The sequence below is a fragment of the Chiroxiphia lanceolata genome, chromosome 14, assembly GCF_009829145.1.
Source record: "Chiroxiphia lanceolata isolate bChiLan1 chromosome 14, bChiLan1.pri, whole genome shotgun sequence".
Classification (NCBI taxonomy): domain Eukaryota; kingdom Metazoa; phylum Chordata; class Aves; order Passeriformes; family Pipridae; genus Chiroxiphia; species Chiroxiphia lanceolata.
In genome coordinates, this window is record NC_045650.1 from 20,417,269 (window position 1) to 20,440,028 (window position 22,760).

Consider the following 22,760-nt stretch of genomic DNA (forward strand, 5'->3'; position numbering starts at 1 on the left):
TCACAGGACAAGCTCTTCACCAGAGCCACTCAGCTGCAGCCTCCTCCAGGGCATGGGCCCCAGGGCTTCTCACAACCTGACTAGAGAGGAGATCTCTGCCTCTGAGGGTCCACCTGGCCCAAAAAATTGGAGGAAATTTTGGAAGCCTGCTCCTTGAGGAATGTGTGAAATCCAGCTCCTGGCCCTGTGCTACCCCGCTTGGGGCCAGCACCCAAACCCCAGGCTGGGCACGGGCTGCAGAGCTGCAGGAAGGGCAACTCCCCCGTTCTGCTGCCCTGAAGCAAGGGAATACATTTACTCTCACTCCTCTGTCTCAGTGCAGGCTCCAAACCTTTTTGATCTATTTTTTAACAAGTCCATGGTGAAAAAAATAAAATAAAGGCTTCCTTCTTGGTTCTTATTTCTGATGCCATAGCTTCTAAATTCCCCACAGACTGATGGGCTTGGAAACCTCTGTTTTGCAGCAGCAGCTAAACCAGGACTGAATCTGAGCAAAGAATGCTCTGAATATGGATGCTCAACAGCCATCCAGCCTCTCACCAGGTTTAATGAAGTGTAATGAAAGAAAATTAATGAGCTTTGTCCTCACTGCCAAAGGAAAAGGCAGCTGGAAATATGCAGGGATCCAGTATGAATTGAACATGATTAAATATGTGATAACTATTGTTCTGAAGAAAACAGTGCTGTTATACCTAAAGAGCCCCCAGCAGTCCCTTGTCATTACATTTAGCTGCTTTAATTGCCTCTGAAAGCCACTCAGAACAGATTTTTTATGCTCTTTCCACTTTAAAACCAGGCACAGAAATATGTAAGCACTAACCTGCATCCATTTTGATAGTGGGAATTCAGGGGAGTGAGCCAAAGACAGATGTTTCATAGGGAACTGCTCAGTTCTTGGCCCACAGGGCAATGTGACAGTGATGTAAGTGGGCATGGCTGCCACTGGAGGATGGCTACCACAGCCCACGGGGTGGGCCACAGAGGTTAGTCCCACCACCCACCCTGGCCCCTGGCAGGCAGCTGTGGCAGAGAGAACAGGGAGTAGGAGGTGCCTGACCCCAATCCAAAGGCACCCCAGGGCTTGCAGGGAGGCTGAAGGACATGTCACAGCAAGGCTGACAGTGAGGCACAGCTCTTGTCATGGTCCTTGATGGGGCACTCACCATGACATGCACTACCCTGAATTTGTGTCGGCCCACTTGCTCATCAAAAAACAGCAATCCAACTCTAAATTAACAATTTCTCTTCTGTATTCTTAATTGATTCACAAAACTAAAAATATTACCTCCCCCCCTTTACATTAATTACTTTAATGGCTCACAGTTTTTTGGGAGACAATTCCCAACTCAGTTCTGGCAATGGAGCAAGACTGGAATGGGGCCTGAGCTAGTCTGCTAGGAAAGACCAAGTGGAGTTGTTCTGGAGAGAAGAAAATGTCTCCCTTCTTTCTTGGGGAAGAGGAGTATTTAAGAAGGACCTTTTTCACTTGTTACTTGTCTTCAGTCAGTTCAAAGGGCCCTTGGATGCCTCCGGGACAGACATTTTCTTTACAAAGGGCTGAGAAGGATATATCATAGAATCATAAAATGAGCCGAGTTGGAAGGGACCTCTGAGATCATTGAGTCCAACCCCTGACCCACTACCACCATGGCTCCCAGCCCATGGCACTGATGTCACATCCAGTCTCATCTTAAAAACCTCCAGGGATGGAGAATCCACCACTTCCCTGGGCAGCCCATTCCAATGGCTGAGCACCCTCTCTGTAAAGAATATGAAGAAGTCAGGGTTCCAGCTTCCCCACCTCAGCTTCTAGAAGTACAGTGCACAATTGAAATGATGCCCCAAAATCTTTTCTGTGGACAAGGATCCAGCCCCTGCTCCAATCACACAGCCCAATGTTTGTACGTGGCTTTTAGAGCCCTGGATTCTTTTGAGACATGAGTTTGAATCCGTCATCCAGGATGGATCTCCGATTGCGTCGTAACCTCTTTTGCCTCTCGAGATGGATGACAGCTCCCAGGAGGATGCTGGTGGCCAGGAGCAGCAGGACCCCTACAACAGCCAGAGCGATGATTGTGGCCTCTATCTGCCCTTGGGCCACCTTAGATCCAAAAAGCATGATCTTCTGGAACTCATCCTCATCCTCATATGGCAACCCTGAGAGACAAACAATAAGATCTTATCAATGAGTTGTGAAGAAATATGAAAAATCAGGAAAATAAACCACCACCCTAAACTACTCAGACTTTTACACAGAAAATTTCAAATGGATTGTATCTACTGCTGGTGCTGTTCAATCAAATGTCTTCTCACATCTGTCCTTTACAACACCCAAAAAAACCCAGGCACCTGCTTGGGCTCTTTTCTCAGGGGAATATCAGAGCAGAAGGCAAATGTGCTTGTTTCATGCTGACTCCATCCCTTCAGCTTGTAATGGTGATGGTGAAACTTCCCTAAACCACAGAGTCACTGACAGTCCAAGACAGGTGGGCAACTCATCTCAGGCACTCTCCTTCAACACCCTCTGAGTCTCTGCCAGTTCCTAAGCTCACACTCTGCTACTAAGCTGAATCCACACACAGCAGGCACAACAGGGGGCGAGGCCTCTAAACTTTTCCACCTAACACAAACAAACAAGCCTAACCAGCCCAACTTCCTTAATTCTATCCCAGGGCACAGACATTTGGCAGGCAGATAAACAAAGCAGCCTGGAGCTCTCCCCGCTATCCATCGCAGCCAGGCCTTGGGCTGAGGTGCTGCCAGGTTGGCAGAGCAGAGGCTGTGGCTGCTGTGTGTGCTCCTCCCTCCCCTTGTACGATCCAAAGCTCTGTGCTGCTGAGGAATCTGCCTCTCCCCCTTGCACAGACAGGGTTTGGCAGTGCTGTCCACACCATACCTGCAGCAACACTCTCGACTTCCAGCTCCGACTCTGAAAGGAAACAAAAGGAGGGTGAGAAGGTGTTGGGCTGAGCAGGCAGAGCTCCAAACAGGGCACATCTGGTGAGGATCCGATCCAGAGGCAGCCTGGTTTCCAGGGCTTGCAGGTTTTCTTTTCTCCTGTCAGGGTTTTCCCTCTCCACATGAGACAAGAACATGTATCGCCTGCTTCAGAGGCAGCCCCCGTCCCGCAGCCCTTCCCAGCCTTTGAAAGAAAAGTGCTGAGGAAGAAATACAGATGACACTGACACTGGGCAGGCACTGGTCACCCACAGCTGAACCACCGGGGCCTTCACAGCTCTTTAGATTGGTAACAAATCTAAAACCATATCACCATGTGGACTCCATCACAGCCAAACCCAGTACTGAGTGACACTCACCTCTGAGCACCTTCCAGCTCTTAGAACAATTACTAGCTGAGGGCTGAATGTTGCATCTCTGATACAAGCTAAAATCAAACTCACAATAACAACATAGGCAATGTAAAATCCAGAAAACAAGTTGTTATTAACTCCAGCTCCAGGTATTAAGATATTCAAAGGGAACATCCTAAATTAACTATACTTAAGTAATTAACTGCTCCATTACCTGGCTGTTTATGGTATGTAAGGGCATTGTACATGTGATGCAAACACTCAGAATTTTGCAGCTGTAGCAGAAAGTGCTGCTGGATGTTTTACAGTAACAGTGAAAGCTCCCTACCTGCTCTAGGCAGGACGGTGAAGAGGATCTCCATCCCAGCGTGGATATGGTCAGACACATGACAGTGAAGAAGCCACGTCCCAGGGTTCCCAACCAGCATCTCCACCATTTCAAAGGTCCCAGGGAACAGATCTACAACATCTGCTCTATAGCTTTTGCCATTCTGTCAGAGAAGAGAGGCCATTAGCTGCAGTGCTCCCTGCATCTTCTCAGGAGGAAAACTCTGCCAGTGTCACTAGGGACTTCTTCAGCTTTTTAAAGCTCAAAAAAAAAAAAAAAAAAAAAGCTTTCAGAAAGCAACTCCAGGGCTGCAGCTGGGAAAGCAAACACAATCTGGTAATGCCTAACCCTAACAAGAATTAAGCTGGACATCTCAGCACAACAGAGAGGTTCAGGGAGTCAGATTGTGATGTGTAAAACCACATCCCTTTCCTAGCTGGGTGAAACTGCTGTGGAGTCATTCAAAAAATTCAAGTCCAGAGTAAAGCAAAAGTGCTGATATCAGCTTTACTGTCAGCAGATGTTCTTACCTTGTATATGAAGGTCTCAGCATGAAAATGGACTGTGTGGACATCAATCTCCTGACCCATTCCCAGCAAGTACCAGTTCACCCGCTCTCCCTGGTACATGGTCAGCCCAGGCAAGTTGGCATAGAGCCTGCCATTGATTGCTGTGCAGTAAATAACACAAAGGGGAAAAGGCTGTTAGTGAAATGGTAAAGGTGCTGCACTACCTCAGAGGAAGAACATGCAGGGCAAGTTACAGGCAACAAAGCTCATAAAGCCACCAGTGCATCAGCAGTTAGTGTTCCCCACATGACAGTCCCCCAAGAGTTTGGCAGTCTCTCCCCAGCTCAGCTACTTCTCCACTCTGCTTACAGCCAGGAAAAGTGACTCACACCCAAGGCCATGCTGTAGCTCAGCTCAAATAAATCTCAAAAACTACCTCTTGCTGTAAACCTGCAGTCAGCCAGCAGAAGTGGTTGCCTCTAGAAGTCAAGATGCATAAAAACGGCCTCCTTAGCCCAGTGATGGAGAAACATGTATATACCTACATACCCCCAAATGTCCGAGCACCTCCCTCGGTGAACAATGACGAGGGGTAAATCCTGCCAGCGGGCAGCCCTGGGCTGCTGTGCCTCAGCCTGGCCACACATCACACTCCAACCACTTGTAAAATCCCTGCATGGCAGGACTTTATCTCTCAAGTAGCACAGCTGGAAGGAATCCTGCTGTGACTGCACACACAGGAAAGGAATCCAAACAGTGAGTTAGCTGACTGCCATGGCACACACAGACTTCCATTTTCATGCTCAGATGACAACAGAAGGAACAGGATGGAAAGAGACAGGGTCTAAGGGCAGAGCACCAGGGTTTTACTCCCAGATCTCCCACAGGCACTTTGTGTAGCCTCAAACAAGCATCCAACTTCAGCCTGCTGGTTCTGCTAGCTGTAATACCGGGTTAACAATTACACCTTCATGGACACGTGTATTTGGAGAGTCTTTATCTCAGCCATACAAAACCAGTAGTAATGTCAGCACACATAATGCCACTCCTCACTACTCTTATCTCCACAACTGCTAAGGGACCTGTTTTGCTGAGAATAGATAGATCCAGATATAATATCAAAAAACCCCTAACATAAATAACATGCTAATTTAGAAAAATATGTTCATCCTGTCATGGTAGAAATAGCTTTTTGATAATTAGCTAACACAGCTGAGCCATGTATTGCAGCCACATAGCTCAGAAAATTAATTTGAAATCTAACATTCTGATGGTCCCTGAGACAAACAGAATTAAATTAGTCTGATAAGTTAATTTCATGTTTGATTTTATTTCCTTTCCTGAGTCACTCAGACACATCGGAGATTAACCTCTCTGGCCTGGATGTTGTATTCCTCCTGACAGGGTCAGTCACAATGATCAGCCCTCGCTGCAGATCAAAGATTTGGGCTGTAGATGTGCTGCAATATTGAGAGCAGACAGTTTAATTCTGTTTGTGCCACTGATAAGGGAAAAGGATGAGGACATTCACCGGGAGTCAGGCTCCTGGGTTTTGGGTGGCTGACTACTTAGAGAGGCTGCAGAGTTAACACCGACCGGCATTACCGTGCATTTTGTTGCTTTCCACAAATTTCTCATCCATCAGGCTGATCTCCTTGTGATTTCCCTTACTGTAATGTTCCACATTCTCCTCCAAGTACCAGGACTGATTTTCATCAAAGACCAGGAACAGCAGAGCAAACTCCCTCTTTACATCCTTCCTGGTGCCATCGGACCGCAGGGCCCCTCTCCGGCAGACCTTCAGGGGCCCGATCAGCCCACTGTACATATCCTAGTCAGAAGGAAGGAGAAATCTCTGAGGCAAGGACCTTCTCACCCTCTTTTGTACGCAGCTCTTTGCCTTTCAACAATCATTTTCTGTTCCTGCATCACCCCACTTAAAAAACCTGGTGCTGCTGTGCAAGCAGCCTTGTTGGAGAGCATCAGCCACCGAAACACAGGAACCATTGATGCTCTTACAAGTGTAAATCTAAAAGTCGTAAACACGAATGGTATCAAGACATTCTCCACTCTGTGACTGCAAAAACATCTGCAATTTGAGATAAAAAGGCAATTATTTCTGGGTTGAATGTGATGGTTTATTGCAGGATCCTCCAGGTTTTATCTCCTGTGAAATCAGTACTATGACAATCAATTCTAGCAACAGTCAAATCTTCCTGCTTTATCCATGAGACCTCAGTTCGGATAATTTCTGCCTTTCTAGATCAGCCCTAGGGCTCTCACCAATAGAAACCATGACTGACAAGGAGATGTTCTAATATCCTGCAAATAACTGAAGGAAGGTTAGTGGCAAGGAGACAGTGGAATTGTTTTATGAAGGTTTGTTAGGAAAAAATAAGGACAAACATCAGGACAAATTTGGAAGATTTCCTCTCCCAGGAGAACACTGGACGTGTTACCAAGTGGTTCCACCTCTTGGCTGGACCAATCTCTAAATTGTACCCAACTCACACTGTTTTCTAGATGGGGTAAAAAACTGGTCTAATTGGGCTTTTCTGGCTCTAACTTCTATTTTACCTTTACTGTGTCCACTGCGGAGTAGTAGATCCAAGGAACACAGGCTGAATCATTTGGCCCTGGACCAGATCTCTCAGGAACTTCCCACCGGTATGTCACAATGTCACCTGAGGGACAGAGCACATCACACCAGGTGACACACCCACTCACCGAGCAACAGCAAAGCAAGATAGAAAAAGAAAATCCTGCCTCCAAAGTCCAGATTCAATTCTGTTTTTCAGATATTTCATCTTCCTTCCCCAAACCTGAAAGCAGAGTAGAAGCTCCTCTCTTGCAGCAAGGCAGAGGGGTCACAGGATGCACACACTGTCTGGTACCAGCACAACTCAGGTTTATCTGCTGCCTTTGAGACTGGACCTGGCCATGGAAGTTCCACCTCTCTTCATTCAGATGGGGCTTGAGGTGATCTTTCCTATTCTTGAAGTGTATTTATGATGCTCGTTCAAATTGGTTTTTAAAATTACTCTTTTGCACATTAGCAATCCATTGCAGAAAGACATGACCCAGGTGATAGCCTGGCTGTGGCTTGAACAGCTTGGGCAATTTGGAGAGGATCAAAAATTACACACATTGGCATCTGTATCGTGAAACAAAGTGGCAATTTCAGTCTGATCCTGGCAAGCAATTGTGCATTTCTGCTTTTTCATACTATTGTGCTCATACATCCCCCAAAGAAGAGGAGCAGGCTTCCCCCATGCCATGGCTACTAAGGACTGGCTAAGCTGTCACCTGCCACCACCTTCTCCTTCTCCCAGACAGACCACACTCAGTGTGGGGGAATAAAGGTGCACACAGAACTCTGTCATACACTTATCCTAGAAGTCTGAGCAGAATGTGAACTCCCAAGGCTGTCATTCCCACACAAATGGTACCACCAAAACCATGCTGGACCTGAAAGACCAGTTACTGTTCAGTTCCAGTTCTCTGTCATAAGAAAAATCAGGACATCTGAGGCTACTTAAGTAAGCCAGTCAGGCTCTGGGCTAAAATCAGCTGTGCCAGCCCACAGAGGGAAACTGGAGACAGGGACCTACCGGGGTTTGCCACTTGGGGCTGCCCTGCGTGCGGCTCCAGCACCCCGTGTGCGTGCACGGAGTAGGGCCGAGAGGCGTTGTTCTTGAACACCACGTTGAGAATCTCGCCCACTTCCGCCCACAGAAAAGGACCTTGAGAGAGCAAGAACAAATGCTGAGACCAGCAAAATCCATTAGCACATCTCCCGGGATACTCCCACCTCAACATCTCCCCGGAGATATTACCTTATAATATTTATGATGTTCCCCTCCCTCTTCTCTACTTCCCAAAAAGAGAATTGGACGTCAGTCCCAATCCAAGCCTTAGGAAACTGGACTGAGTTTCACAGTGAGGGCAATGAAGGTGATTACACATCTAAACTGGGCCCAGCACAACTAAGGCTTGATTTCTGAATACTGTTGTTCTAAGTGTCACAACATATTGATCATCCCTTGCTGTTGGTTTCAAAAAATGTGGTAATATTCAACCTGGCCTGACAATGTCACAAATCAGAGCTGCAGCCTATTTTGAGTGGCAGCTGCTGCCTCACCCTGGCTGCCCTACCACCACTTACAGCCTTGGGTTTGTAACACAGTAAAAACAGAACTGGGTCTCCGCAGACTTTGATTAGTCCCTGCAACATGCTCCTCCACTTCCCAAGGCTGCCTTGGGAAGTGCATTTGCCTTGTCCTGCCTTGTCCTGCATTTCTCACAGCTACAAATTTTCCCCTCCATGTCTCAGTCCCCTCTCCAGAAGCCAGTGGTTGTTTCTGTCCCCCAGTCAGAAAAAGGTAGCTGTGAAACATGCTTTGCCTGAGCCATGAGAGAATGCTGGTGCAAAGGCAGGCAGGAGAGCCCAGGTTTTCCTACAAGCTGTGCTTAGGACCCTTCTAACTGTTGTCTCCAAAGCTGGCAGCCGTGGGTAGGAGACAGTCCCAATTTCTCCTCACTTGCATACACAGCAGATGCCTAAACATTCAATGGGCTCTCAGATTACTGCCCCGAGCCACTGCAGCTCTAGAGCCCCAGTCCCATTGCTGTGTGAGCAGAAGGTATACCCTCTACACACATCCTTACCCAGGATCCCTAGGTGTTCGTCACCACTTTTCCTGGCCTTGGGGGTCTGGAAAGTGCCATCCATGTACTCCCTGTAAACTGCTTTCTTGTACCTGGAGCCGAGCAGTCCGTTCTCGTTGCTCAGAAACACGTCGGCGTAGCTGAAAAATGCAGAATGAGTGCTGAATACACAAAACCTCACAGGGAGTAAGCAACTAAGCTGTGGCAGGGGGTCCACAGCTGAAGGGATTTCCCAGAGCCAGCTTTGGCTGCAAGGGAGAGCACAATGACTCGGAGGGCTGCGCTCCCATCAGCAGCACCACCAGCACATGCACCAGGTCACAAGCTGGCCAAGACACCCAACAGGTTCCATCAGGGTCTGCTGGGATACTGCCACAGGTTTCCCCAAAAGCTGGGCTCTACCTCTCTTCAGAGTGGTTGTGCCGCTCCCTCTCCCAGCTCCGGTCGGGCGCGTAGTCCCACACCACCTCCTCCGCCGCGAGGTAGTACGTCCGCACTCCTGTGTACCGACGGGAAGGAGCAGGATCCCTCTTTCCACACTTGGAAACGACATACTGTTCCCTCATCCCATACTGGTAGTGATTGCTCGTCTGGCAGTAGATCTCAAAAGTCCCTGAGGGAGGCAGGATGAGCAAAGAAATCAGTTGCTTTTGAAGATTCCAGGAAACAGGTGCTTTGCCAGCCAGTGTCAGTACGTGCTGGGTGTATCTGTGTGGTGTTTAGGGAGCTTGGTTGCCACAGGTCAAGGTTAAAAGGAGTCACTAGAGAAACCAAGAAGGAATGGCACGACAAAGTCCTACACAAAAATCGTCGCAGGAAGCTTTCTTACACAATAATCATGTGAAGCACAGCTCATCCTGTAAGAGTTGACACCGTGCTAGAGAATCTGCCACAGGGGCAAATACCACAATGGGAGACCCTTCCATCTGCCTGGGCAGCTGTGCAGGCACTCACCACTGTTATCTGGCTGCATGAAGGCAGTGGCAAACGTGTGGGGGAACAGATTGGCTGAATCTCTGCGCATGCCGTTCATCTGCAGGGTGTTTCCCTGGAACACAGCTCCGTGCACATCCGCTTCGCTGCCCAAGCCCAGGAGGTGCCAGGACACTTTGTCTCCATCACACATATCCAGCCCAGGCAAGTTACCAAACATAAATCCATTGATGGCTGCAAAGGAGAAAGCGATTAACTCTCTGCAGGCAGGTATCAGCCACGAGGTTCATTTTGTGCATACAAAGAACAGGCCTGGCATGGGAAGGAAGGGTAGTTTCTTTGCAATTCACCCCTGAGTACACTCAGCACAGGGTTCCCCAGACAGCTGGGCTGCTTGTCCACACCCCACCTGCTGCCTCCAGGCTGGTTTGATTCCAGGCCAAGACCACACAGCCCCTCCAGCACCCAGCTCAGCCTTTAGGTGAGCATCACCCCATGCTTTGCAAGTTCATCCCTGCTGCCACAGAGCAGCATCCAACCATACCATGCATCCTGTTGGATTCCTTGAAGCCATCATCCTTCTTTACAGATGTCTCTTCCATTCTCAAGTAGTACTTTATGTTGGCATTTAAATACCAGCTGAGGTTCTCATCAAACACACTGAAGAGAAGGTAAAATTCTCTGTCGATCCCTTTCTATAATTACAATGATGGCTGTTAATTTTTAAAACACACCAAATAACTACCCTTAGAGTTAAAGCTGTCTTGCCTGGCTCTTGTGTCCCCCTTTACCTTAAAACCTGGCTCATTGAGGGCCAGGACTCTGTCCCTTTATTCATGTTGAATGTTCCTCTTTTATTTCACAAAAGGCACCACTTTTGCATTTTCCATGACACTTCAATGAATAAACTGATCAAAACTCAGCCAAGGGCATGAAGTCATTGCCCCCTTCCCCCTCAGCCATAAATTTAGGTGTCAGTGCAAACCAGTCCTGAGACCAGAGCCCAGACACGAGGCTGCTGATGAACACACCCCACCCCTCCTGCCTCCTACCACAGGCTGGAATTAGGGCTTTTTTTAATTACCCTAAATCCCTTCAAGTGTTAATTCTCCTACAAAATGCACTCCAAAACATGGTGTTTCCTCACTAAAAGAACATCCTGGTGGTGTCCAGACTCTCGCTCTGGTGTCACTGTTCCCAGCAGTACTAAGGCACCTGGCCTGCCAAGAAGGTGAAGCAATTCCCAGTGCTGGTTTATGTGCCGCCTGCTTCTTTCACAACAAGGCCCTCTCTCTGCTCATCTGTCTGGCATCTCCCCCAGATATCAATTTACTATCTTCCCCAGACTTATTTCCAGGAATGGACTATCCCTGAGTGAAATTCCAAGAGGAAGTTCAGATTTCACCCCTCCTTCATCAAAAGCATAAAGACTGACATGGATTTTCACATGCTTTTTTGTGGTCAGCTCTGCTTGAAAACGAACTTCTCTTGCAGAATAAACAAGGCTCATCCAAACAAAGGACTGTATCAAACAAAGCATTGTACCACCCAAGTAAAACACCTGTAAGTGAAAGTCTTGTCAATGTTTCTGGGATTGCAACGAGTATTCCACATCTCTCTGAAAGCAGCCTGCTACGCAAGCCTCAGGACAAGAGTTACCTATAAGGTAACTGTTCCAAGTTACAATTGTTTAGCCAAGTTCATCTATGAACTTAAAGCAGAGCTCAGAAACCATTTTGAGGGCAGCCCTTGGGAGCCCAGAACACTACTGGCCTTTCCCAGGCTAGACCTAGGCACCAGCTGTCCCAGCATTAACCTGACCCATGGCTTTGATTTGACTCTCCTGGACTTTCACTGTTGCATATTTGTTTTCATTACGTTCCCTAGTGTTTTGCTGACACTTTCCTTCTCTACATGAAAGCAAAGAATCTGGTAGGAGCAAGGCAGATAAACCCCTTTACCTGTTTGTTGTTGTCATCCAAAGTGCCTGGCTGGCAGATGAGCAGAGGCCCCACTAAGCCTGAGCTGGAGTCTTTGACAGGGTTCACAGCTGAGCTGTACATCCAGGTGAGGCAGGGAGGGTCGCTGGCCGTGGGCCCCACGTGCCTGGGCACAGTCCAGCGGTATGTGAAGTTGTGCAGTGGTGCCACAGACATCCCATTCTGGGACAGGCCTTTAAAACAGGGATTACTGGATTATTCCTGAGGTCCTGCAAAACCTCAGCAAAACCTTCTCACCAGCTACATTCATAGCAGGCTTTACTTTGTTCATGTCACCAAAACACCCAGCATCTCTGAAGGGTGATGTGGGTGTACTCAAGAAAAGGGATCCACCAACCGTCATGGTACCACATCCCTTCCCACGCCTTTCCGTAGGACACTCCGTGTGGCTGGATGCTGAAGGGCCAGGAAGCTTTGTTAAAAAATGTCACGAGGATGGTGTCTCCAACTTCAGCTTTGATCACTGGACCTAGAAAATAGCAGAGAGAACAGATCAGCAACAGAGCACCTCCCCAGGCCACCAGGCAAACCAAAGCAGCCGTGGCACCTTCCCCCAGGCTGCAGGGGCTAAGGAGGAGAGCTGGTGGGTGCCCTGGCTGCTGAAGGGAGCTCAGCGGGAGCAGGGACTGCCAAGGGTCATCTGAAAGCACTTTGGGTCTGCGGGAGAACTCAGAGGTGTCAGGCCTTCACAGGGGGAGTAACAGAACAGCCAGATGTGCTGGAATGCCTTCGGGAAAGGCCCATGTCTCTCTCCCACTACACAAGGCCCCCTCAGCCTCCCGACACGTGTGCCTCAGAGATGTGAGATGCTCCAAGCTCACCACAGTCTGTGAGCCCCTGCCCCAGCCAGCCAGAGAGGAACGCCAAGCCTTTACCATGCCTATCCCCACCAGCCCCTGACCTGCCCTGGGTCCAGAGCATCCCAAGGACACAGAAGGGGCTGAGGAGCCAGGCTGCCTCTATGTGCACACTTGGCTGTGACAGAGACCACTCAGGAGAGGTCTCTGTGAGAACATGGGGTTTGCAGCAGGCTTTGAAGGGACTCAGTCAAAAACATGTTAACCAGGAGCTACTGCTGTGACCTGTTTAGCTTTAGTCATAAATACTACACTGTGTCCCTCAGATACCTTAAGAATCAGCTCTGAAGCGATTCTGTCTGTTCTACCACCTCCCACCTTCGCCTGTCCCACTCGCTCTCACAACTGTGACTGTTCTGAAGCACCTCTGTGCCCCCCAAAACAAGAAGGCGGGTATAGCTAACTGGCACTCCCAGCATCAGCATCCTTCTCACCAACACTGACAGAGGATTTGTGTTCCTGGATGATTCTCACCAAGTATTCCAAGGTGTTTCTCTTCTTCTGATTGCTGCTTTTCCTCACGGAAGCTCTCATCAGTGTACTCTACATACTTTGCCTTCCAGTAGACACCCCCAATGCGGTACAGGCTACGCTTGAAATACTGCTCAGCAGGGCTAAATGCAAAAAACAAATGTCAGGTTATTTGATAAGAAAAAAAAAAAATTCAGTCATGTTCCCCTGCTCCCCCTCCACCTCCCTCTGGCAAGACCAGCAACATCTCCAAATCAAGCAGCATTTCAGACACGGACAGCACCTCTAGTTTGGAACCAGCACACCTTCAACTCTTCAAAGCTTTTTTATCCCTACAGACTTGTCCACTTGCATGTTCAGAGAGCACCTGTGGCTCCCAGCTGAACCTGCCAGGTTCACTGGCACAGCTGTGATCAGCACCTCTTCATAAGATGTGTAAAGGAGTCAGTGGGAAGGCAGTGCTAAAAGACCAAGCTCTTTAGAGGTCATAAACAGCCCAGGGGACGGCCACAATCATAGCTAAAATAAACAGCTGTAAAGAGATTTATTTCCTCTGCCAACACCCTCGCCAAACACAGACATAGTAAACCTTGCAGGAGAGGCAGCACAGTTACAATGTCAGCTCACAGGTCTAAAGAGCTTTCAGTTCTAAGGTCTGCAAAGTTGCTGCACAGCACTGGGTAAATAATTAACTGCTCTGTATTTCTCCTTCTCCATCTGAATGAGGTATATCCTTTCCAGCAGCTTCCCAGGGAAGGGAGCGGAGGGAGAGGAATTTCTGTTTCAGTTAGCCAAAGCCTGAAGGGGAAACCTCTCACCAACTGCTATCACAGCCACTTGATCACGGAATAGAGGGCTGCCACCCAGGTCCCTGCATTTGATTTCCTAGAAATTGCTTCCTGCAGCAAGGCCACCCTGAGGCCCATCCACAGGCCAGCTCTGCCACCTGCGTCAGCTGCATCAGGGGCTTTTTGAACCATTCCTTAAATACAAAGATCTGTTCCTAGGTCAGGCACAGCAAGCAGAAATGAAGCCCAGAGGCAAACATGACAGCTCATGTTGTACCTCTGCCAGGACTCCTGCTGCCTGTGGGTATGGCTGTGCCACACAGCTGCCCACGGGAAGGCCCGAGGTACCTGTACTGCTCAGTGTGGTGGCTACAGCAGCCTCCCTTTCCAGACAGGGTGATCTGCCTTCCCAGGAAATGTACTTCATGTGAATTGCAAGCATGTATTTTGAAAAGAAAAAAATTCCACGTTTTCCTGAACGGGCTTCCTGACACAGGCCAGAGCCCCCAAACACTGCCCAAACTCATCAGCCTCTCGCTTACCTGCCTGCCTCACTCAGCCGCTTCCCACTGCTCTGCTCGAGCCCTGAGGGTCCGTAGTCCCATTGCACTTCCTTGGCAGCTATGTAGTATTTCCGAACTCGCCCTCCCAGGGTGGATGGCAGAGCTTGCCGAGAACAGGGCCGGACTTCATAGAGTGCTCCCATTCCAGCTGTCCAAGACATGGAGGACATGCACAATCAGCCCCCTCAGCCCCTCTCCGATGGCCAACGGACACAGTCCCACCTTCCCACCACCAACTGGACTCCTTCCCTCTGCTGCTTCAAAAGGCACGTGGAGGCGGGAAGGAGAGTAGGTAGTTCCCACAGTAAGGAGTTTGTCAGTGAGCAGAGCTTCCAACCTTAGGTATTGGATGCTATGGAAGTATAGATAGAGAGTGACTGGAGCCTTCTGCTGCCCTCAGCTCTACCATGCAAGCACCCCTTACAGGGACCAGAGCTCTTAAGGCACTGCCTCATCTCAGCTTTCAGCTGTACCAAATGTGGAACATCATACTCTGGTACAAATCACCCTCACCAAGGCTGCCCTACACATTAATAATCAGCCCCCTCCACTTTATACAAGACAAGGAGTAACCCACTCATCTGGGGATGTTTTCATGCCCAAGGCACTGTCCCCAGCTACACTGTACATCACAGGACCACACTGACAGAAAAAACAGACGACACAGAGTCCAGGTCATATTCCACCTTCTGCCTTACCTTGTATGTGATCATTGACCTGGCAGCTCAGCAGCCATCTCCCAGGGTTACTGGGGATCATGTCTGCTGTAACAAAAGTGGCTGGGAAGAGGCTGGCTACGTCTGTCCTGTGGCCTCGGATATTGAGTGTTGCTCCATGGAAGAAGGCTGTATGAACATCAATTTCATTTCCCATCCCGAAGAGGTGCCATGAAACATCATCCCCAGCACACATCGTCAGTTCAGGGAGGTTGCCAAACACATAACCATTAATAGCTGCAAAACCAAACAAGCCAGAATCAGAGAGCAGAAAAGGGGCTTTCAAAGCTCCTACCAGCAGGTCACAGCACAGACATAATGGGAGAATGCACCTAACCAGAACTCATCCTCCTCTTCTGTTTTGGAGAGCCTAGCTCCACAGCTCATTCCTAAAACGAAGGGTATAAAAGCTCACTCAAGCCAAAGATTAAATCAAAATGATACTTCCTTTTTCTGAAGTTGTTGCCCCATCCCTGTGACATTTGCTCAGCACATGATCTCAGAGCAGATCCCAGAGCACTGACATCCTTGAGTGTCTTGGCAGAGTCAGTGGCCTCACAAAACTGACACTGACCATGCATTTTGTTGCTCTCCTGGAATTCCTCATCTTCTTTGTCTACAGAGCCAGGATCTTTGCAGAATGATGCTATGTTCTCATCCAGGTACCAGCTTAGGTTCTCATCCACCACACTGAACATCAGAAAGAAATCAACATCCACATCCTGGCGTCTTTGAGAGCTGCCAGTCAGTATTCCTGGGGGAAAAGGAGAGAGAAGAATGAATGCAGAAAAATCATACATCAGGCAAGACTAAAACAGCAATAGCAGAGACACACTTGTTACATGAATTGGAGGCAGATGCTTTCCCACCATCCTCACCCTTTTCCAATATACCCCTGCCAATACAGTTCTCTCTCCCAAGCGGCTCTGCCACTGAATGGCTCCGCTGCAACACCTTCAGTCTTCTCAATCCTGCTGAAATCAGTCACCATATTTTTAATACACAAACTATATCTTGGACAAGAGTCCTGCATTTAACATGGATTCAAGCAGCTCTCTTAGATCAAGAGGCCTGCAAGCTCATCTGCCCCGCCAGCAATAGATAAAGACAACACAATGACCAGAACCCTGCTAGAACACAAGTACTGTCTTCTCTAACCAAGCTGATTTTCCCCTGAAGCTGGGAGATGCCCACCAGAGTATCTTCACAACCTATCCTTATTCATGTCACCACAAAACCTTTACACTACAAAACTGCAGCCCTCAGCTGCTTTTTCATGGTTTTTTTACCTTTTTTACATGTAAGTAATGGCCCAATCAATCCAGATGCAATGTCCCTTGGTGCATCAATATGAGAGTGGTAGATCCAGGTCAAGCAGTTTGGGTCATCAGCAGTTGGGCTGTGATCTTCAGGGACAGTCCAAGTATAGGTGTAATTCCCTCCTGGGAAAACAGCATCATCCTTCTTCTGATCCTGGGGGGACATATCGGGATACAGGGATCCTGGAACAATTGAGCAATCACAACATCCATTCAAGAAGAGCCGAGATGCCCACACGTGTAACCTTCTACTGAGCCACCCTCACTCAACAGACCTGGATGTATGTACTTGGGTAGCAGATTTCAAAGTGAGACTCACCATTCCAAGGCTGAAATAGTGTTTAATCATCACTCCCTCAAAAGACACTGAGGCACAGAGCCACTGTAAGGCAACTTGCCCAGTAAAAATGGGCAGCACAGAGTCAGCAAGATTATTTCCATTCTGCCTAGTGCTACTTTGCCTTCAATTCTGCACTGTGCCCCCACAGTCAGCCTCTTTACAATCTCTAGGGTTAATCAGTGTTTTGGAAGTTCTTCTAAAACCAAGAAGCCTGGAGCGTGTACTGTAATGTGCAAGTCAGAAAACTACTCACAGTCCCCTGACCCTGCTAACCCAACACCAACCAAGTGCAGTTGCTTTCCAGCTGGGGCTTTACAGACAGCTCTCCTCCACACATACTCCTAAGTTCCCAGTGAGTAAAATCTGTCTCTGTGATGGCAGTGGCTCATTTACCTTCGGAGTCCTTCTCGTAGAAAACACCATGAGGATGGATTGTATACGGTCGAGTAGCAAAATTTTTTAGGTGTACTTTAAGGGTATCTCCCACTTCTGCTCGGATGACAGGCCCAAGGAACCCCAGCCAGCCAGGCTTGGGGATCTCAGTGGTGTACGTGGAGTCCATGTATTGCTTATAGACAGATTTCTTGTACGTGCTTCCCACCCTGTCTTTCCCAGGCTGGAGGAATGCTGCGGCCTGGCTGTTAAATTCAAAGGGAAAGGCATCATTATATCCAACAGCTGGTTGATAACACAGTACAGTGATGCTGACACTTCACTTTCCCAGGTACAGCTAAAAACTTGGGCATTAGAGGACCCTGGGATGCTCTAAGCCACCTCTGCATGGTCACAACCTCAACCTCAGCTCTTCATCAATGGACAAAAAGTGCACCCCTGAATTGTGCCCTACGAACAAAGAATAGGAAGGGTGGTTATTCCCTGACAATCCCATGTGGGTGTTGCAGGAAGGACCTTTCTCATGCCTGCTTCAGCCTTCACTGGGCTCTGAGAAACTCACTTCAATTCCTTTTTGGCCTTTGCAGCTAAATCCGAAAGCAGGGAGGAAGTTTCCTGAGCTCTCTGGCCAAAATTGATAGTCTGAAAGATTATTTTCTCCTTAACAGATTCTGAATTCCTTGCAGAATGACAGATGAGTCAGGCAGGTACGTACCCAGCACGTAACCAGCTTCCAGAGTTAAAACCTCATACAGGTACTAAAGTTCAACTCATGAGCATATTTGTTCTTCATGGCTAATTCTTAACAGATAAGAGATGAATCACGGTACAGGTATTGGTGGAACCAGCCTAAATGAGAGCTGAGGTCACTCCCCCAACTTCCCCCGTTGGATCAAACACCACAGCAGCAGAACAGACCTGGAAGGGAGGCAAACTCTAACACACGTCTCAGAGCATGAACAGTTGAGACCGAGACATTACGCATTGCCCTCTTCATTCAAAAAGGTGCAGGGCTGGGCTGTAGCTACACAATCCAGAGCTCAGCCCTTTGCCAAGTCAGCCCTGCAGCCATCATCTGCAAAGAGTTTAAGTTAATTCACAATTCATTTTGCAGATCTGAGTCTTTCCCCACACAGTCCATTTCTTCCCAACAAAATTTCTTCAAATATTTTACTACCTCTGTTGTTCATATTGACATCACATCCCTTTCTAATTGGCAGCAATTTCATTTCTGCAATCACTGTACAAAGAAGTCCCATTAGCTAATTGTTTGCAGCGACAGAACAGTTTTTGAATTCCTTTTAAGTTCAACAGCCCTGAATTTTATTTCCTTTTCTTCATGTGTTATGAGAGAAAGCAAACAAAAACCACTGCATTTACTATCACTTCAGGAATCAGTGATAACATCTTTATTAACCCTGAATTTTTGGGGGTTTCCTGTGAACTAATTTACATCTATACAGCATCTCCAGAGAACAGAGACTTTTCCAAGCTGAACTGACAGACTCTCATGTTTCTGTGAACCCCTCCTCTTCCTGCTGTGCTGGTTCTGAAAGATAAACCCGAGTGGTAGTTATTATGATGGGGTTAAGGACTGAGAGCAGGTCAAGAAATACCGGCTATTCGCCACAGAAAATGAGGGTGGCAGAAAAAGCACAATTGCCTTCAAAATTCTTTGGAAAGCTATTAAACAACAAAACAAACCACACACAAAAAAACCCCACCCATCAAAGAAAAAAGTTTGGTGCTTTGAAAACTAAAACCAAAACCTGTTTTTGTAATGACTCAAAGTAATTATAGCAGTTTCCAGATTTACTTTCGCAAGAAAAACAAAAATATTTTTCAAACAAAATCTCATGCAGGAAGTTCCATTAAGTCTAAGGCTTGAAATTCCATTGAAACAAAAAAGCTGTCTCTGTGAAGTCATTCACATCACGATGAAAAGTCATCCTGCCTCAGGATACACAAGCTGATCACCAGCTGGAACTAAGCAAAATGAAACCTCAGGGCAGAGCATTGCACAATCTGCACTATTTTAGAACAAACTGCTCTATGTTCTGTTCTGTGTTTGTTTTCTGTACACTTCCCTCCAGTGTATGGGCTCTGGATGCTTCAGACTGACCATTCCTTTTCCCACTGACACAGGTTCTATGTTCCTATGACAAAACTAGTTAAACATTAAGCTCATAAAGATCAGAATCTATCAGTAAATCTCTTGCTTGCTCAGATGCCCCAAAATCCTTGCAAAAAATTACACGTCAAATGACAATTTGAAGCCAGTCCCAGATTAAATTCTCTTAGAGCCAAACATACCTGTTATGAGCAACACTCTGGTTAGCGAGCACATTCCTCCCTGTTGGAGCATAGTTCCAGTCCACCTCGTGGATCCCCAGGTAATAGACTCGTGTCACACCCTCAGCAATTATGGGTGACAGCGTGGGGACACAGAGCAGCAACCACCAGACCAATCCCATCACAGCCTGAAGGGAAAGTGCTTTTGGAGGTTTCACCTGTTTTGGGAAAACAAAGACAATGAAACAGAATATGATCACCTAGGTTGAAGGTACTGGACATTTTGAGAGGGCATGAAGAAATCAGGTGTAAGTCCTATTGGGATTGTTATCCAAGAAGGAAATCACTCCATAACAGAATTAATGCACAAGGTGGGTAGAGATCGTGCCTTGCTAATGAGCCCCCAATACCAAATGTGCTGCTCTCATAATAGTTTGATTAACCCTCTTTTCACCGCTGCTGATGTTCCCAACCATCTTACAGGTCCACATACAAAGCTCAGGGAAAGAGTCCTGAGTACATATCTGTATATTTTAAACTCCCACCAAGATCTCTCTATTCTAAGTCACCTGAGGAAGTACAGTTTAGTCACTATCAAGTAATTTTAAATTTTAACTTCGTTAAAGATGGACCTTACAGAGCAGTTCTCTGTAACCCAGGAGTACATCTCAAACAGGCTGCACAAGGCTTTTTTTGCTTTTTGTTCCATTAAATGTTTTCTCCACGATTATGACCACAAAGTAGCTTACTCATAATACTTCCAATTGACATCAAGCTTGGTGTGATCAAGCACCAGAAATACTCTGAAGAGATTTGGGGGAAAGTTGGGGAAACTGTCTGAAATCATCAAAATACAGTTCTGCCAATACAGGTTCAAAAAGCCACCTGTATAAGGAGAAGCTGATGCAATATGGGACAGTAGAATTACACCAAAGGATAAGGAAGGGTTAGAACAGATGAAACGCTTAAGAAAGGTCTTATCCAGTGATACCCTAAACAAAGCTGGATGTAACCAGCAATCAAACTGTACCTAAACCAGATGTCCAGCTCTTCAGACACATAACAGCAACTCAGAGCATGTTCAGCAGAGAGAAACAGAAAGCAAGAGAATGAGAAACATGACCTAACAAAAAAGCTCAAGGACTCAGTTTTCCTTAATTTCATACAGAAGGGGATAGTGACGCAACACCATAGCAAACAAAGGTTTTTTCATAAAGAGACTGTCATTACTTATTCTCCCCATCTTTGTAACAGCAACATGAATATATCAGGTTTATCTGCAGCAAAGCTGGATATTCTGTAAGCTTTCAGCCAGCATAGCACATAGCAGCTTTGAAACCTCTTACCACATCTGATACCCAACAGACAGGATTCAACCACAGTGCACAGCAATGGACTAGACAGCTTTCAAAGCTTCATTTCTGATTTTCAAACGTGCTGTGCTGTTCTCAGAAGCTAATGATAATCAAGTATTGCTGATTCCAGATAGTCATTAAATTGAGAAGTTGAGACAAAGCAACTCCCTTTCAGAAACTCATAGTCACACACCTAAGAAGCTCAGATACAGAGCAGCCCCTTCCCCGTGGCCCCAGCAGTGTGAGGACAACGGCATCACTGGCTGAGCCCCACCGCCACACACCATCCTTATTCCCTGCTACTGCTGCTCCAGGACCCACCACTGATCACGGGGAGGTGAAATACTTGCTCTGATCCACTCTGTGCCAATAAGGAGGATTCAAAGGAAGGGCTTCAGAAAGCTGTACCTGTGCTGTTTCACACGGCAGACCAGCAAAAGGCAGCGCAGAAGGAAACAGCCAGCGTTGCCAGCCCTCAGCCCGGAACCTGCCCCCCCCCCGCCGGCACACGCCCGAGGGAAGGGCAGGGGATGCTCCTGACTCATCAGCCCAAGCTGTGGCCTTCGTGTCAGTGCAGGGCAAAGTACACGGGGTGGCCTCCTCAAGGCCTGGGAGCCACCGAGCCCAGGGAGCCAGTGCGGGCTGGTCTTTGTGTTCTCCCATCTCAATGGTTTATGCAGGCAGTACCACATCCCAGGAAAGGGCAGAGCTCAGACCTTACAACAAGGGTGAACAGCAGCTCTCAAAGCTGGTTGTGAAAAATGGGGATGGAGACAAACCCCCTGCACCAGCCCACTATTCCTGCATGGCACAGCCCCTGCTCCGTGCGGCAGCACCACAGCACCCATCAAACGGCCAGAAGTCCTGGCATTCTAAGTGCTCTGTGGTGTCCTCTGGTACTGAAAATAGTCAAGGGCAAGTCTTTGAGACAGTCCTACTGATTCTTTAAAAGAGTCCCACGTGGGCTCTGGCTAGAGCTTAACCACGACACTGTACTCACCTCTGAGGCAATTCTACGGTACAGCAAAATGCATCCCTGAATGCAGATGCAAAAACTGAGACTGAGTCTGTGCTCACATTCCCCTCCCAGTGGCTAATCACCATTTACTCGACTAGTGCAAGGTGAAGGTGGTCCAAAACCTTAAATTCTTTTCAAAATATTTTTTTCAATTTTTCTTTGATGATAATAATATATGCCTTGATTAAGGGATAAAAAAAAAAAAAAGGAAACAAAACCAAAACCAACCCAAACTTTGTATTACATTCATCCCTGAATCTTGCATTTTACAGCAGAACCCTCCCCCCAGGACTGCCCTTTGCCGGGTCCCCAACAGCACAGGGATCACGAACGAACGGAAATGAGACTCCAGTGGGGCTGGTGGGACGCAGCTCCCATCTGATCCGCGTGGGCGCTGCGGGGCCGTTCCCCAACACCGGACTGCAGGAAAACTCCTGTCCGAGAGCGAAGGGAAAGCACCGAGGGAAGGCAGGGGGCGGCTCGTCCCTTACGTGCGGGCGGGACGCGGCTCGACGGGGCTGCGGAGCGGGACGCGGGAGCACCGGCGGGGACGAACCCGGGCGGGACAAAGGGGCGCTGCCTCCGCAGGCGGACCGAACCCACCCCGCCCCGGCAGTCCCCGCCCCGCAGCACCGCCCGCTCCCGCACCGTCCGCCCACCGTGGGGGCCGGGCTGCCCCGCCCCGCACCTGCGGGAGCGCCCCGGCCGCACGCGCGGAGCACTGTCCGCGTTCGCACCTGCCCGCCCCGCCCAGGGCTCGTCCGCCGGTGCGGGGAGCCCCGGGGAGCCCCGAGCAGCCCCGAGCAGCCCCGGGGAGCCCCGGGCAGGCGGCGGGCGGCGCCGGGGGGGGGCCGGGCCGGGGGGCCCCTTTAAATGCGCGCGGTGACGTCACGCGGCCG

General features: G+C 48.4%; 1 protein-coding gene across 4 annotated transcripts; it reads right to left on the reverse strand.

Annotated features, from left to right (window-relative positions):
* Window positions 1-1,228: 1,228 nt before the first annotated feature.
* On the reverse strand, window positions 1,229-22,466 carry HEPH (hephaestin). Of its 4 annotated transcripts, none has more exons than XM_032701821.1 (21): window positions 22,353-22,466; window positions 19,510-19,706; window positions 17,197-17,441; window positions 16,434-16,646; window positions 15,719-15,898; window positions 15,127-15,381; window positions 14,408-14,576; window positions 13,081-13,220; window positions 12,087-12,218; window positions 11,711-11,922; window positions 10,294-10,444; window positions 9,771-9,983; window positions 9,219-9,429; window positions 8,817-8,956; window positions 7,760-7,891; window positions 6,726-6,832; window positions 5,754-5,979; window positions 4,170-4,309; window positions 3,640-3,802; window positions 2,897-2,929; window positions 1,229-2,157 (listed from the first exon to the last, which is right to left on the reverse strand). In XM_032701821.1, the coding sequence occupies exons 2-21, from the start codon at window positions 19,668-19,670 to the stop codon at window positions 1,913-1,915; spliced, it is 3,468 nt and encodes a 1,155-aa protein (XP_032557712.1). In that variant the 5' UTR covers window positions 19,671-19,706; window positions 22,353-22,466; the 3' UTR covers window positions 1,229-1,912. The 4 variants fall into 4 exon arrangements, with proteins under 4 accessions (XP_032557712.1, XP_032557713.1, XP_032557714.1 ...); XM_032701822.1 differs by lacking the exon at window positions 22,353-22,466 and adding an exon at window positions 21,252-21,272 and having other exon boundaries at window positions 1,672-2,157; XM_032701823.1 differs by lacking the exons at window positions 19,510-19,706; window positions 22,353-22,466 and having other exon boundaries at window positions 1,672-2,157; window positions 16,434-16,617; window positions 17,197-17,345.
* Between the last annotated feature and the right edge of the window lie 294 nt (window positions 22,467-22,760).

Bases quoted from the DNA above. Each gene is read 5' to 3' on its own strand.
- HEPH (XM_032701821.1), bottom strand. From the start codon at position 19,670: ATGGGATTGGTCTGGTGGTTGCTGCTCTGTGTCCCCACGCTGTCACCC. The intron at 12,219-13,080 runs GTGAGAATCATC...GCTATTTTCTAG, and splicing joins GAAACACCTTGGAATACTTG to GTCCAGTGATCAAAGCTGAA. The intron at 10,445-11,710 runs GTAAAGGGGTTT...TTGTAATTATAG, and splicing joins TGGATGACAACAACAAACAG to AAAGGGATCGACAGAGAATT.